Source organism: Carlito syrichta, unplaced genomic scaffold, assembly GCF_000164805.1.
Source record: "Carlito syrichta isolate Samal-C Ts95f unplaced genomic scaffold, Tarsius_syrichta-2.0.1 Scaffold289251, whole genome shotgun sequence".
Classification (NCBI taxonomy): Eukaryota; Metazoa; Chordata; class Mammalia; order Primates; family Tarsiidae; genus Carlito; species Carlito syrichta.
Genome location: NW_007233347.1, coordinates 414,060 through 426,588, shown reverse-complemented (window position 1 = coordinate 426,588; position 12,529 = coordinate 414,060). Strand labels below are relative to the sequence as shown.

The 12,529-nt window shown below is 42.3% G+C and overlaps 1 protein-coding gene across 1 annotated transcript in view; it reads left to right on the top strand.

The window, feature by feature from the left end:
* The window catches only part of MAP7 (microtubule associated protein 7), a 190,038-nt gene that overhangs the window by 173,566 nt on the left and 3,943 nt on the right, over positions 1 to 12,529 (top strand). The window contains exon 17 of the mRNA XM_021710500.1: positions 375 to 477. Within this exon, the coding sequence (XP_021566175.1) occupies positions 375 to 477 (103 nt within the window). The remainder of the gene's footprint in view (positions 1 to 374; positions 478 to 12,529) is intronic.

The following is a 12,529-nucleotide window of genomic DNA, read 5'->3' as shown; positions in this document are numbered from 1 at the left end:
GCAACCCCTTTGGGTCCCCTCCTGCCATGGGAGCTTTTCTATCCTCTCAATAAATCCTGCTTTCTTTCTTTTTTTGAGTTGGAGTCTCACTCTGGTGATCCTTCCGCCTCAGCCTTCCAAGTAGCCGGAATTACAGGCACACGCCACCACACCTGGCTAATTTTGTATTTATTGTAGAGACGAGTTCTCACCAAGTTGCCAGGGCTGGTACTGAACCCGTAGATTCAGGCAATCCTGTCACCTCGGCCTCCCAAAATGCTGGGATTATAGGCATGAACCACTGCGCCCGGCCTAAATCCTGCTTTCTTAAAAAAAAGAAAGAAAGAAAAAGAAATATTAGTAACCCTTTTTTCTGTCTCCTTTGCTATGCCCAGAAGTATCTGCACTTCCAAGTATGACAAACTCTCCGGGAAATGGAGACTCAGTGGCCAGCCCACATGCGGTTACCTCACACCAGTCAAAAGTGACTGTGGAAAGGTGAGTTTTCACTGACACATAAAATCAAGCCTTACTGTTTTTACCCCACGAGCTCCACCAGAATTTCCTGGGACTGACAGATTTTCAAAATTTAACATTAAGGTTTATTTTTGAGGAGGTTCATTGATTTTGACTGAGCTAGTAATTCTGTACTTTGAGAAAGCAGAAACATCTTTTTTCTTAAGTCTTTAAATGTGATGATGAGGTTTCAGTGTGACTATTAATATTAGAAGTAATAATTTGTTAGTTTCCTTTGAGTAGATTTAACCTGATCTGGACCATATCCACATTCTTTAATGGTATACATGGTATATAGCAATTGTATTTTAGCTGTGCATCATTTCATAGTGAGTCATGGGTTTGATCCATATGAGAGTCATGTAAATGCCAATATTTCTTTTGCTATATTATTAACAATGTTACTTGTTTCTATATTATTATTCCATAATTAATTCTTATTGAAGAGTCAAACCGTTTCTAAAAACAGTTGAGAAAGGAATATAAATAGCAAAAACATGGAACCAACCTAGGTGCCATCATCAGTGGACTGGATAAAGAAAATGTACATATGCACCATGGAGTACTATGCAGCCGTAAAAAAAAAAAGAATAAAATTGGGCCGGGCCCAGTGGCTCATATCTATAATCCCAGTACTTTGGGAGGCCAAGGTGAGAGGATTGCCTGAGCCCACAGGTTCGAGACCAGCCTGGGCAACTTGGTGAAACCTCATCTCTACACAAATTAAAAGATTAACCAGGCGCACTTGGAAGGCTAAGGCAGAAGGTTCCAGCTACTTGGAAGGCTAAGGCAGAAGGATCACCTGTGCCCAGCAGGTTGAGGCTGCAGTGGCCGTGAGCATGCCACTACACTCCAGCCTGGGTGACAGAATGAGGCTCCAACTCAACAAAAATTAAATAAAATCATGTCCTTTGCAGCAACATACATGCAACTGGAGACCATTATTCTAAGTGAATTATCACAGAAACAGAAAACTGAATACACTTATAAGTAGGATCAAAACACTGAATACACACAGGAATAAGGATAAGAACAACAAACCTGAAGTGGGGAAGGAGGTAAGGGTTGAAAAACCACCCCCTGGGTACCATGCTCACCACCTGGGCAATGAACTTAATAGAAGCCCAGACATTGCATGCCCCTTGAATCTAAAATAAAACAACATAAAAATACATAAATAAATATGTTGAAATCCACTGGAGGAAAAAAGAGTATTAAAATAAAGGAGTATAGAGGGCGATCACTCTGTGGTTCTCCCCATGTATACGTTAATAAAACTTGTATGCCTTTTCTCCAAAAAAGAGAGAGATAGGAAAAGTAGGCTGAAGAAAGATTTCCTTTCTCTTCCCTTACAATTATATCCTAAGAACTGAAAATTAAGGATAACCTGCGCCTGAAAGTTCAGTCATAGAGAACTTTTGTAGAAATATTTTTAATACTGTTCAAAATGTTAGCTATGACTCTTTTGATTGAAAAATCTACTTAATTATTTTATGAGTCTTCCTGTCCTTAATGCCAGTCTTTGCTACCAACAGAGAATTGAAGGTCCTCATTTTTCCTTACTCTAAAAACACATAATTGCTTCTCGGCCTTTTGACCAAGATCAGGTATAAAACACATAAACTATATAACATTTTATAATGTAATTGACAGCAATTAAAAGATAAGTCATCCTACTATTAGTACCTTCTTGAACAATGGATTTCTTATTTATTTTTTGCCTCTGTAATACTGAAGAACATAATGTTCCTGAGAGATCTTTTTTTTTTTCTTTTGAGACCAAGGTCTCTGTCATTCAGGCTGCAGTGACATGATCATAGCTCACTGCAGCCTTGATCTTCTAGGCTCAAGGGATCCTTCTGCCTCAGCCTTCCAAGGAGTTGGGACTGCAAGTGTGTATTGCTATTTCTGGTTGAATTTTTTTTAACTTTGTAGAGACAGTGTCTGCCATGTTACCCAGACTGGTCTTAAAACTCCTGATCTCAGGCAAGCCTCCCAAAGTGCTAGCATTTCAGGCATGAGCCACCTCACCTGACCCCCTGAGAGAGCTTAATAATAATCTCTCAAGTATGTGAGTAAATTTGTCATAATTACCTAAGATGTATATTAACTTTTTTGTCTTAGATTTTCCCGAAAATAATTTTATTTCCTTTATGATGTTCAATTCATTGACTTCAAAGATTTTTAGGAAAGAATAAAAGGTATCACAGAGAGGATCCTATATAAGGAACAGGAAATGCACACTATGTACTATGCATCCTAATGCATACTATTAAGCCACTGATAATTCTTTCTGATCAATAAAGTCAATTTATGCATTAACTGACACTCTTCAATAGTAAAATCACCAAGCAATTAACCATCATGTAAGAACTTATAATATAATTTATTATATAAAATGATATATTAACAAAATTTTATTTTATTTTAGTCTACTTTGTACAAAAAAAGCAAGTTTGTAATTAAACCAAAATTAACTTACTGGTGTCATCTATCCTTACCAAAAGAATAAATTGTCCTCTATCATATGTGTAAATTGATTACTGCTTAACTATTAGAAGAAATATAAGCATAGACTTTTTCTACTTTCCTATAACTATATAGAAAGATCCAGATCAGAATCAGATATAAGCATCAGAATATAAGAATAACTCTGACTGGGCGCAGTGGCTCACGCCTGTAATTGCAGCACTTTGGAAGGCCAAGGAGAGAGGATTGCTTGAGACCGCCTGGGAAACATAACAAGACCTCATTTCTACAAAAAATCAAAAACTAAGTTGGGCATGATGATACGCACCTGCAGTTTCTGCTACTTGGGAGATTGAGGCAGAAGGACTGCCTGAACCTAGGAGGTCAAGGCTGCAGTAAGCTGTGATCCATGCCACACACTCCAGCCTGGGCAACAGAGTGAGACCCTGACTCAAAAAAAAAAAAAAGAATAAACCTAACAGATCAAATTATTGGCGCTCTACTCCAATGTATTTCTCTCTTAAAGGAAAAAAAATTATAAAAGATTCTCAGAGTTCCTTGTATCATTTTTACAAATATAAACTTGAGTTTAAAATTTCTATAGCTATTTTTTTTTGTGAGTTGGATTCTCACTCTGTCACCCAGACTGGAGTGCAGTGGCACGCTCCCAGCCACCGCAGCCTCGACCTGCTGGGCTCCGGCGATCCTTCTGCCCCAGCCTTCAAGTAGCTGGAACTACAGGCGTATGCTATCACACCCGGCTAATTTTTTTATTTATTGTAGAGATGAGTGCTTGCCCAGGCAGGTCTCGAACCCGTGGGCTCAGGCAATCCACTCACCTCAGCCTCCCAAAGTGCGGGATTACAGGCTGAGCCCCGAGCCCGGCTTCTATAGCTCTTGTTCATCTATAAAGCCAAGACAAGTCACAAATTTAAGTAAAAAAATAAAGCTATTAGACCAAGAACATTCAATTTACTATAAAGAATGATGTTTTCCTGAAATTAAGCAGATACTATACACATGATACTGATTGATCTCTTTTGCATTAGGGATGCTTATACTACCATGAGTTGTTGATAATTCACCACCACTTTTCTTTTCTTTTTTCTTTTTTTGAGTCAGAGTCTCACTCAGTTCCCCAGACAGGAATGCAGTGGCATACTCACAGCTACCGTAGCTTCGACCCGCTGAGCTCAGGCAATTCTTCCTCCTCAGCCTTCCAAGTAGCTGGAACTACAGGCATGTGCCACCATGCCTGACTAATTTTTTTTATTTACTGTAGAGATGAGATCTCGTCATGTTGCCCAGGCTGGTCTTGAACCCATGGACTCAGGCAGTCCTCTTGCCTCCGCCTACCAAAGTGCTGGGATTCCAGACATGACCCACCATGCCCAGCTCGCTTTTCTTTTTAAACTGCTTTAAAACCTCAAACCTTTTTTCATACAATGTGCTCTGATGTCACTTGGCTTTTACATGACACTAGCATAATATTTATTTAACCAGTTCAACCTAGTTCAGTCCAGTTGTCATTAGCCATTGTTGAGTAAGCTGGTGCTACCTGATACCAGTATGCCGTGAAATACAAACACAGAATGAAGCACTAAAATCATGTCGTAAAACTCAGCTTTGTGATAATCAGTCAGATAGATGATCAGACTATTGATTTTTCAAAAATTGTATCTGAGTGAAACATAAATTTTTTAAAATTATGTGAAGAACTGTATCCCAGTTTGATAAACAATTCATTTCAGAATGATGCTGGCCTATTGAGAATGTTTAATAGTTATGTTGTGTGTCCCCTATTGCATGACACACAGTTTGTGATATGAGCCTAAGAAATTCTGCATCCCTTAATTATTTTTATTTTATTATTTATTTATTTATTTTTGAGATGAGGGTCTCACTCTGTCACCCAGGCTGGAGTACAGTGGCACGCTCACAGCCACTGCAACCTCATCCTACAGGGTTCAGGTGATCCTTCCACTTCAGCCTTCCAAGTAGCTGGAACTACAGACACATGCCACCACACCCAGCTAATTTTTTGACTTATTGTAGAGACGAGGTCTTGCCATGTTGCCCAGGCTGGTCTGGAACCTGTAAACTCAGGCTGTCTTCTCTCCTCAGCCCTCCCAAAGTGCAGGGATTACAGGTGTGAGCCACTACGCCCTGCCCCCTTAATTATTTTTAAATTTGTCATCCTTAAATTTACCAGATCAGTCTTGAAACAATCTGTGTTTTTCCTTTGTGTCGCCTTTTATAGCAACAAATACAGCAAAAGAAATGCACAGAGAAGTGCTTCTGTTTCTCTTATAGATGCTCTTTGCCATTTCAAAGTTAGGACCATAGCTATTATAAACTAGGTTTTAGGGCATAAGTCCTTTTTCACACTTCCCATGCCCTTTATAGTTTTATGAACTTTATTCCTTGTCTGCTTTCATCTTACATTTGGAGTATTCCTAGGATGCTTACTTTACCAACCAGGGTCTAACCAGGAGAGAAAACCCATAGGTTTAAAACCAGGGAAAGTTTACAGCCAGGCTCGGTGGCTCAGCCTGTAATCTCACACCTTTGGGAGGCTGAGGTGAGTGGATTGCCTGAGCCCACAGGTTCGAGACTCGCCTGCGCAGCAAGACCTCATCTCTACAATAAATCAAAAAATCAGCCGGGCATGGTAGCGCATGCCTGTAATTCCAGCTACTCAGAAGGCTGAGGCGGAAGGATCGCCGGAGCCCAGCAGGTCGAGGCTATGGTGGCCGGGAGCGGCCACTGAACTCCAGTCTGGGCGACAGAGCGAGACTCCAACTCAAAATAAATAAATAAATAAAACCCGGGAAAGTTTAAAGAATAATTAGCTATGACTTGGAATTGGAGTTTACAAGGATTTGGCTTGTAAAGAGAATTTACCTGGCCATGGTGGCTCATGCCTGTCATCCTGGCACTTTGGGAGGCCAAGGTGGGGGGGGGATTGCTTGAGTCCAGGAGTTCAAGACCAGCCTAGGCAACAAAGTGAGACCTGCTCTCTACCAAAATTTTTTTAAAAATTAACTGCACATGGTGGCATGTGCCTGTAGTCCCAGCTACTTGGAAAGCTGAAGCAGGAGGATTGCTTGAGCCTAGGAGGTTGAGACTGCAGTGAACAATGATCGTGTCACAGACTGGACAACAGAGTGAGACCCTGACTCAAGAAAAAAAAAAAAAAGACAAGGGGGAGCACATAACCTCACCAAGAGTACCTGATCCTAAACCCTGGGAAGTGAGGACCAGTGGGACACCCAAACTTCACCTGCATGTATACTGCTCATGTACCTAATGCTTACTTGTACCCCACATTTTAAAAATAAAATAAAGAAGAGGAAAAAGTGAAATAAAGACTAAAGAGAATTCTAAAGAACACAGAAGTAGCAGATATAAGGAGCAATCACATCCCTAGGGCTGTACCCAAGGAAGAGTCCTCATCCCTCAGGGCTGCAATCCATACCTGTTGGAGAAGGTATTACTGGTGACTCACTAGATGCCAGAGAAGTTGCTGTGGTTTCCTGCCAGCAGAACTTCCAGACATCCACCCTCTAGAGTGCCTGAGAAAACTGTTCACTGGGAGGTGTCTCACCATAAGCATTCTACCGCAGATCTGCCCCAGAGAGGTGCTGGAGTAAGCTGCTGGCCTCTGCGTACTGTGAGAGCTAGACAATGGGAAAGCCACGTGTGTGTGCCATCTTCTCATGCCCAGTACTGTATTGGCTTTCCGTGTTTGTTTTTGTTTTTACAGTGATTCCCAGTTGTCTTCCATTGTGTCTGATAGTTTTCCATCTTTTTTTTTTTTTAGCTGCAGTCTCACTTTGTCATTCAGCCTGGAGTGCAGTGGCACACTAATGGCTACCACAGTCCTGACCTCCTAGGCTCAGGCGATCCTTCCACCTCAGCCTTCCAAGGAGCTGGAATTACAGGAGCGTGCCACCGTGCCCGGCAGTTTTTGTTTTTGGTGGGGTTTTTTTGAGTTGGATTCACACTCTGTCGCCCAGACTGGAGGGCAGTGGCCGCTCCCAGCCACTGCAGCCTCAACCTGCTGGGCTCTGGTGATCCTTCCGCCTCAGCCTTCCAAGTAGCTGGAATTACAGGCACACACTACCACGCCCAGCTAGTTTTTTTAAATTTATTGTAGAGATGAGGTCTCACTAAGTTGCCCAGGCAGGTCTCGAACCCGCAGGCTCAGGCAATCTACCCACCTCAGCCTCCCAAGGCGTGGGATGACAGGCTGAGCCATTTTTTAATTTATTGTAGAGAAGCCGTCTCGCCAACTTGCCCAGGCTTGTCATGAACCTCTGGGCTCAGGCAATCCTATTGTCTCTGCCTGCCAAAGAGCTGATTATTACAGGCATGAGTCACCACACCCAGGCCTAGTTTTCCATCTTTTAAGGATGGTTCAGCTTATAGTTTCCTAAACCCACCGATTTTACAAAGTAGCTGAATTGTCACTCATTTAATAATTTTCCCTATTACCCTCAAGGGACTTTTTATAACTTGCATTTTCAAGAATAAGCATATCTGCATACCTAAATTTTGTTCTCCTTTTCTTCCAGTGACTGTAAAAGCCCTAGGACTAATGCCTGGGGCTCTCTGCCCAGTACACTCTTTCATCTACAGAAGGACCTGCTTATTCCTATCTTTAATATCCATCCTAAGACAGTTTGCCATGCGTGAATATACATTCCCTTTGACTCAATGGAGACTCAAGTTTTCAAGTATCTTTATCTCTGAAATACTGTTAAAGACTTTAAAAGTACAAATAAGGCCAGGAGCAGTGGCTCATACCTATAATCCCAGCACTTTGGGAGGCCAAGTTGAGAGAATTACCTCAGCTCATGGGTTCGAGACCAGCCTGGACAACTTGGCGAGACCTCATCTCTACAATAAATCAAAAAATTAGCCATGCATGGTGGCGTGTGCCTGTAGTTCCAGCTACTTGGAAGGCTGAGGCAGAAGGATCACCTGAGCTCAGCAGGTCGAGGCTGCGGTGGCCATGAGCGTGCCACTGCATTCCAGTCTGGCTGACAGCGTGAGACTTCAACTCAAAAAAAACAAGTACAAATAAATCACATCCACGGATATCCCCTTTCACGCCGAGTTTTGACTCGATCTTAAAATCACTTGCAAAATCATTTTTTACCTGAGTGCGTTAGATTCAGTGAAGCATTCCGTGATCCTTGTGATCAGCCGGCTTCTTTTTTCAATACCCTAGTGTGCCCCCAAAAGTGGAGTTTTAGATCCCTCCAGCTTGTGAGTTAAATCACTGATTGGAGATGCACAGGGTCCCTTCCAAAGAACTTGATGTGGGTCATACTCTGAAAAGTCACCATGACAAATCTGCAAGCAGGGCGGCAGGGTGTGGTTTTTGACCAGAAAACACCACTCCTCAAATTGGGAAGTTTCACTTTTCCTAATGTCTTGAGTACCTAATACATTGGTTTGCCTTCTTCTAAGGAAGAATAAATGAATGCAGCAAATCAGATGACACCAGCCCCTCCCACCCCCAGGGATATGTCAGCAAACTGTCCGGCAGCACCCCGAGAGGATGGTGTCACCCTAACATTACTTTCCCTGGTAGATGAGAACTTCTGTTCCAGAGGCTAAGAAACTCTGCTGTGTGTACAGGCTACCGTGTGCTCCTGATACCCTTTTATGCTCCTTCATAGCCATGGGGAGCTGGCTTTTCGACAGAATGTTCCTCTTCTCTTAAGACGTTTTTCTTTTACTTGTTTCTTTTTTTAATGATTATTTTATTTTTAAAATGTGGGGTACAAATGAGTTAGGTACATCTGTGGTCATCATACAGGTAAAGTGGGGGTACTCTTAATGATGTTATATGAGGTTTTTCATGATTTTGGTGTTTGACCTAATTTTTTCCCTCCAAATCTTATGAGTTCATCACTGCTCTTGGTTTGACCTGAAGGAAGAGTAATGTTCCTAAGCCCCTCTCATTCAGACAGGAACAGATGTATCTCTTTCAATTTAAAAGTTAGTTGTTATGGCAACCCCCTGGGGTCCCCTCCCACTGTGGGAGCTTTTCTGTCCTCTCAACAAATCCTGCTTTCTCACTAAAAAAAAAAAAAAAAGTTAGTTGTTGTAACATGTTTATTAAATTTCAAGAAAAAAATAAGACCCTGGCTCTGATAAGCTATGTGGACTGTCAGATTTCCATCATGACCTCAATCCCTCCCTATACACATTTTTTTTTTTTTTTTTGAGTCAAGGTCTCACTGTGTCTCCCAGGCTGGGGTGCAGTGGCATGATCACGACAATCATGGTTCACGGCAGCCTCAACCTCCTGGGCTCAGGAGATTCTTCCACCTCAGCATCCCAAGTAGCTGAGACTACAGGCACATGCCACCATGTCCAGCTCATTTTTTAAAATTTATTTATTTATTTTTTTGAGTTGGAATCTCACTCTGTTGCCCAGACTGGAGTACAGTGGCACACTCATGGCCACTGTAGCCTCAACCTGCTGGGCTCAGGCATTCCTTCCGCCTCAATCTTCCAAGTAGCTGGAACTACAGGTACACACCACCATGCCTGACTAGTTTTTTAAAAAAATTTATTGTAGAGTTGAGGTCTCGCCAAATTGCCCAGGCTGGTCTCAAACCCTTGGGCTCAGGCAATCTGCTCACCTCAGCTTCCCAAAGTGCTAGGGTTACAGGCTTGAACTACTGCACCTGGCCTTACTTTTAAATTTTTTTATAGAGACAAGGCTTATCTGTGTTGTCCAAGCTGGTCCCTGCACACATTTTGTACTGACCAAGCAAAGTACACAGTCTTCAGAAATCTTACACCCAGCCCTCAACTTTCCAAGGATAGCCCAAGAAAGGCAATTCAGAAGCTGGTGCTTTTTTTTTTTGAGTTGGAGTCTCACTCTGTTATGCAGACTGGAGTGCAGTGGCACACTCACAACCACCCGAGTTGACCTGGTGGGCTCAGATGATCCTTCTGCCTCAGCCTTCCAAGTAGCTGGAACTACAGGCATGTGCTACCATGCCCAGCTAATTTTTTGATTTATTGCAGAAGTGAGGTCTCGCCAGGTTGCCCGGGCTGGTCTTGAACCCATGGGCTCAGGCAATCCTCTCACCTAGTCCACCCAAAGTGCTGGGATTACAGGCTTGAGCCACCTCGCCCGGCCAAGCTGGTGCTTTTATCCTGAGAGGACACACAATTCCATAATCCCTAACCCCAGTGATTTCAGTTTCAGTTTTATAGTGTCTGTCAGTCACAATGTCCCCGGAACATTTAATGAATGGTCATTCAGAGAATATGACACAATTACTCCTGTAATTGCCAGCAATTAGAATGGGTGGGCGTGGGAGGGAAGCTGAAGTCAGATATTAACTCAGTCTGGGGTTGGCCATTCTGACTAGTTAGCACATGCAAGCTTGGAAGGTGATGGGAGTTAAGATTGCCTAAGAAAGAGGGCTTTGGAGTAACATTCCTGTTCTTTATCCTTTGCCAAGACTTCCACTTAAATTCTCTTTGGATTGAGAACCAAAACTGTTTCCCTGGTTACAGAAAGCCTATTGGTGTTAGGCAAGAACAGAAGTTGGGTGTGGCAGCCTCCAGACACTTAGAATAGCAGGTATTAGATGTGTGTATACACACACACACGTGTTTATGGGTGTATGAATGCATGCACATGTGTGTAGCTGCACTCTCATGTGAACTTATGATGCCAAACTCCTGTTTCCTCCTTGGTGAAATAGCAGAAAAGTGTCATCATACTCGAGTCTGTATATGATATTTATGTTCTTTTACAAGTAATATTTTTGGTGTACCTTACGGTGCCTAGCGAGACACTTAGGACAGGCATCTTTATTTTTCTTCCTAAAAACAGGAAGGTTTGATAATTAACAAAATGTACAAAAACATTCAAATCAGATATGCTTTAGAGTGTGTTCAATAAAGTCAATAATATTTCTCCCTGAGCAGAAAAAATAAACTATTTCTTCAGAAGAGCAAAAGAGCAAAAGACTCTTAAAAAGCAATGGAAAGATTGGATTTACATTAGTATTATTTTACCATTTGGAGAGGCAATGGGAAGGTGAACTGATTTGCTAATGTTCAGGCATTTGGGATTGCTGTAGAGACTATAGGTAATTTGTTGAGCATTGAACAAATTTTGAAGCCTGCACATATATGAGCACAACTGCAATTAAAAAGTGAATGGTAAAACTAGTCTGGCACCCATTTGGCATATAGGCATTATTTTGCTCCACTGTAAAGCACATAGCTTCAAGGGCTGCCAGTATGATTGGAGAGAGACAATCTAAGTGAAACTATAGAAAACATCAGTTAAATGTATGTCGAAAGTAAATCCAAGATATTAAACATGAATTCATAAGAACCAAGATGTGGTCTGAGACAGATTTAAGGGCCAAAAATAAGAAGGCTGGTCCTGAACAATTTCCATATGAAATTATGCAAAGGTTTCAGGAGATTGGAGATGTCCAGGAAGTGTACAGAATGACTTCAATGAGAAAACACGGGAGCAGCGATCAAGAGATCCTATGTTTAGTCTCGACCGTCTCTCGGTAGTTGTATGACTCTGTGCAAATCATTTATTCCTCCCTCCAAATTACAATCCCCTTATCTTTGAAATGAAGGTACTCCCAAGTGCTGCTCTGTCTCTCAGACTAATGAACGTACTGATGCCTGCCACAGCGTTAAATGTGTAGAGCTGCTACCGCAACTTATTTGTTTCTACTGATGATGGTCTTTTTTTTTTTTTTTTTTTTTTTTGAGTCGGGGTCTCACTCTGTCACCCAGGATGATGCAGGGCAGTGACACAATTGTAGCTCACCACAGCCTCCTGGGCTCAGGCAATCCTTCCACTTTAGCCTCCAGAGTAGCCAGGACTACAGGCATGCCACCATGCCCACTTATTTTTTATTTATTTATTTATTTTTTATTCACTATGTTGCCTGGGCTGGTCTTGAACTCCTGAGCTCAATCATTCCTCCTGCCCAGGCCTCCCAAAATTCTGGGATTACAGGTGTGAGCCACAGCACCCAGCCATGATCTTGTTCTGATTGATAAATTGTTCTCTTTGGTAAATTTTATAACAAAAGAACAGATTTTTAAAAACAAGAATTTAGAGTATAAATATATCACAGTTCAGTTTTGTTTTAATTGTGTGATTCATCAGTCTGATTTTTTATTATAAATATGTAAAATTATTTATCATAAAACATTTCTGGGCCGGGCTCGGGGCTCAGCCTGTAATCCCAGCACTTTGGGAGGCCGAGGTGAGTGGATTGCCTGAGCCCGTGGGTTCGAGACCCGCCCGGGCAACTTGGCGAGACCTCATCTCTACAATAAATCAAAAATTAGCCGGGCATGGTAGCGTGCGCCTGTAGTTCCAGCTACTTGGAAGGCTGAGGCGGAAGGATCGCCAGAGCCCAGCAGGTTGAGGCTGCGGTGGCCAGGAGCGGCCACTGCACTCCAGTCTGGGCGACAGAGTGAGACTCCAATTCGAAGGAAGGAAGGAAGGAAGGAAGGAAGGAAGGAAGGAAGGAGGGAGGGAGGG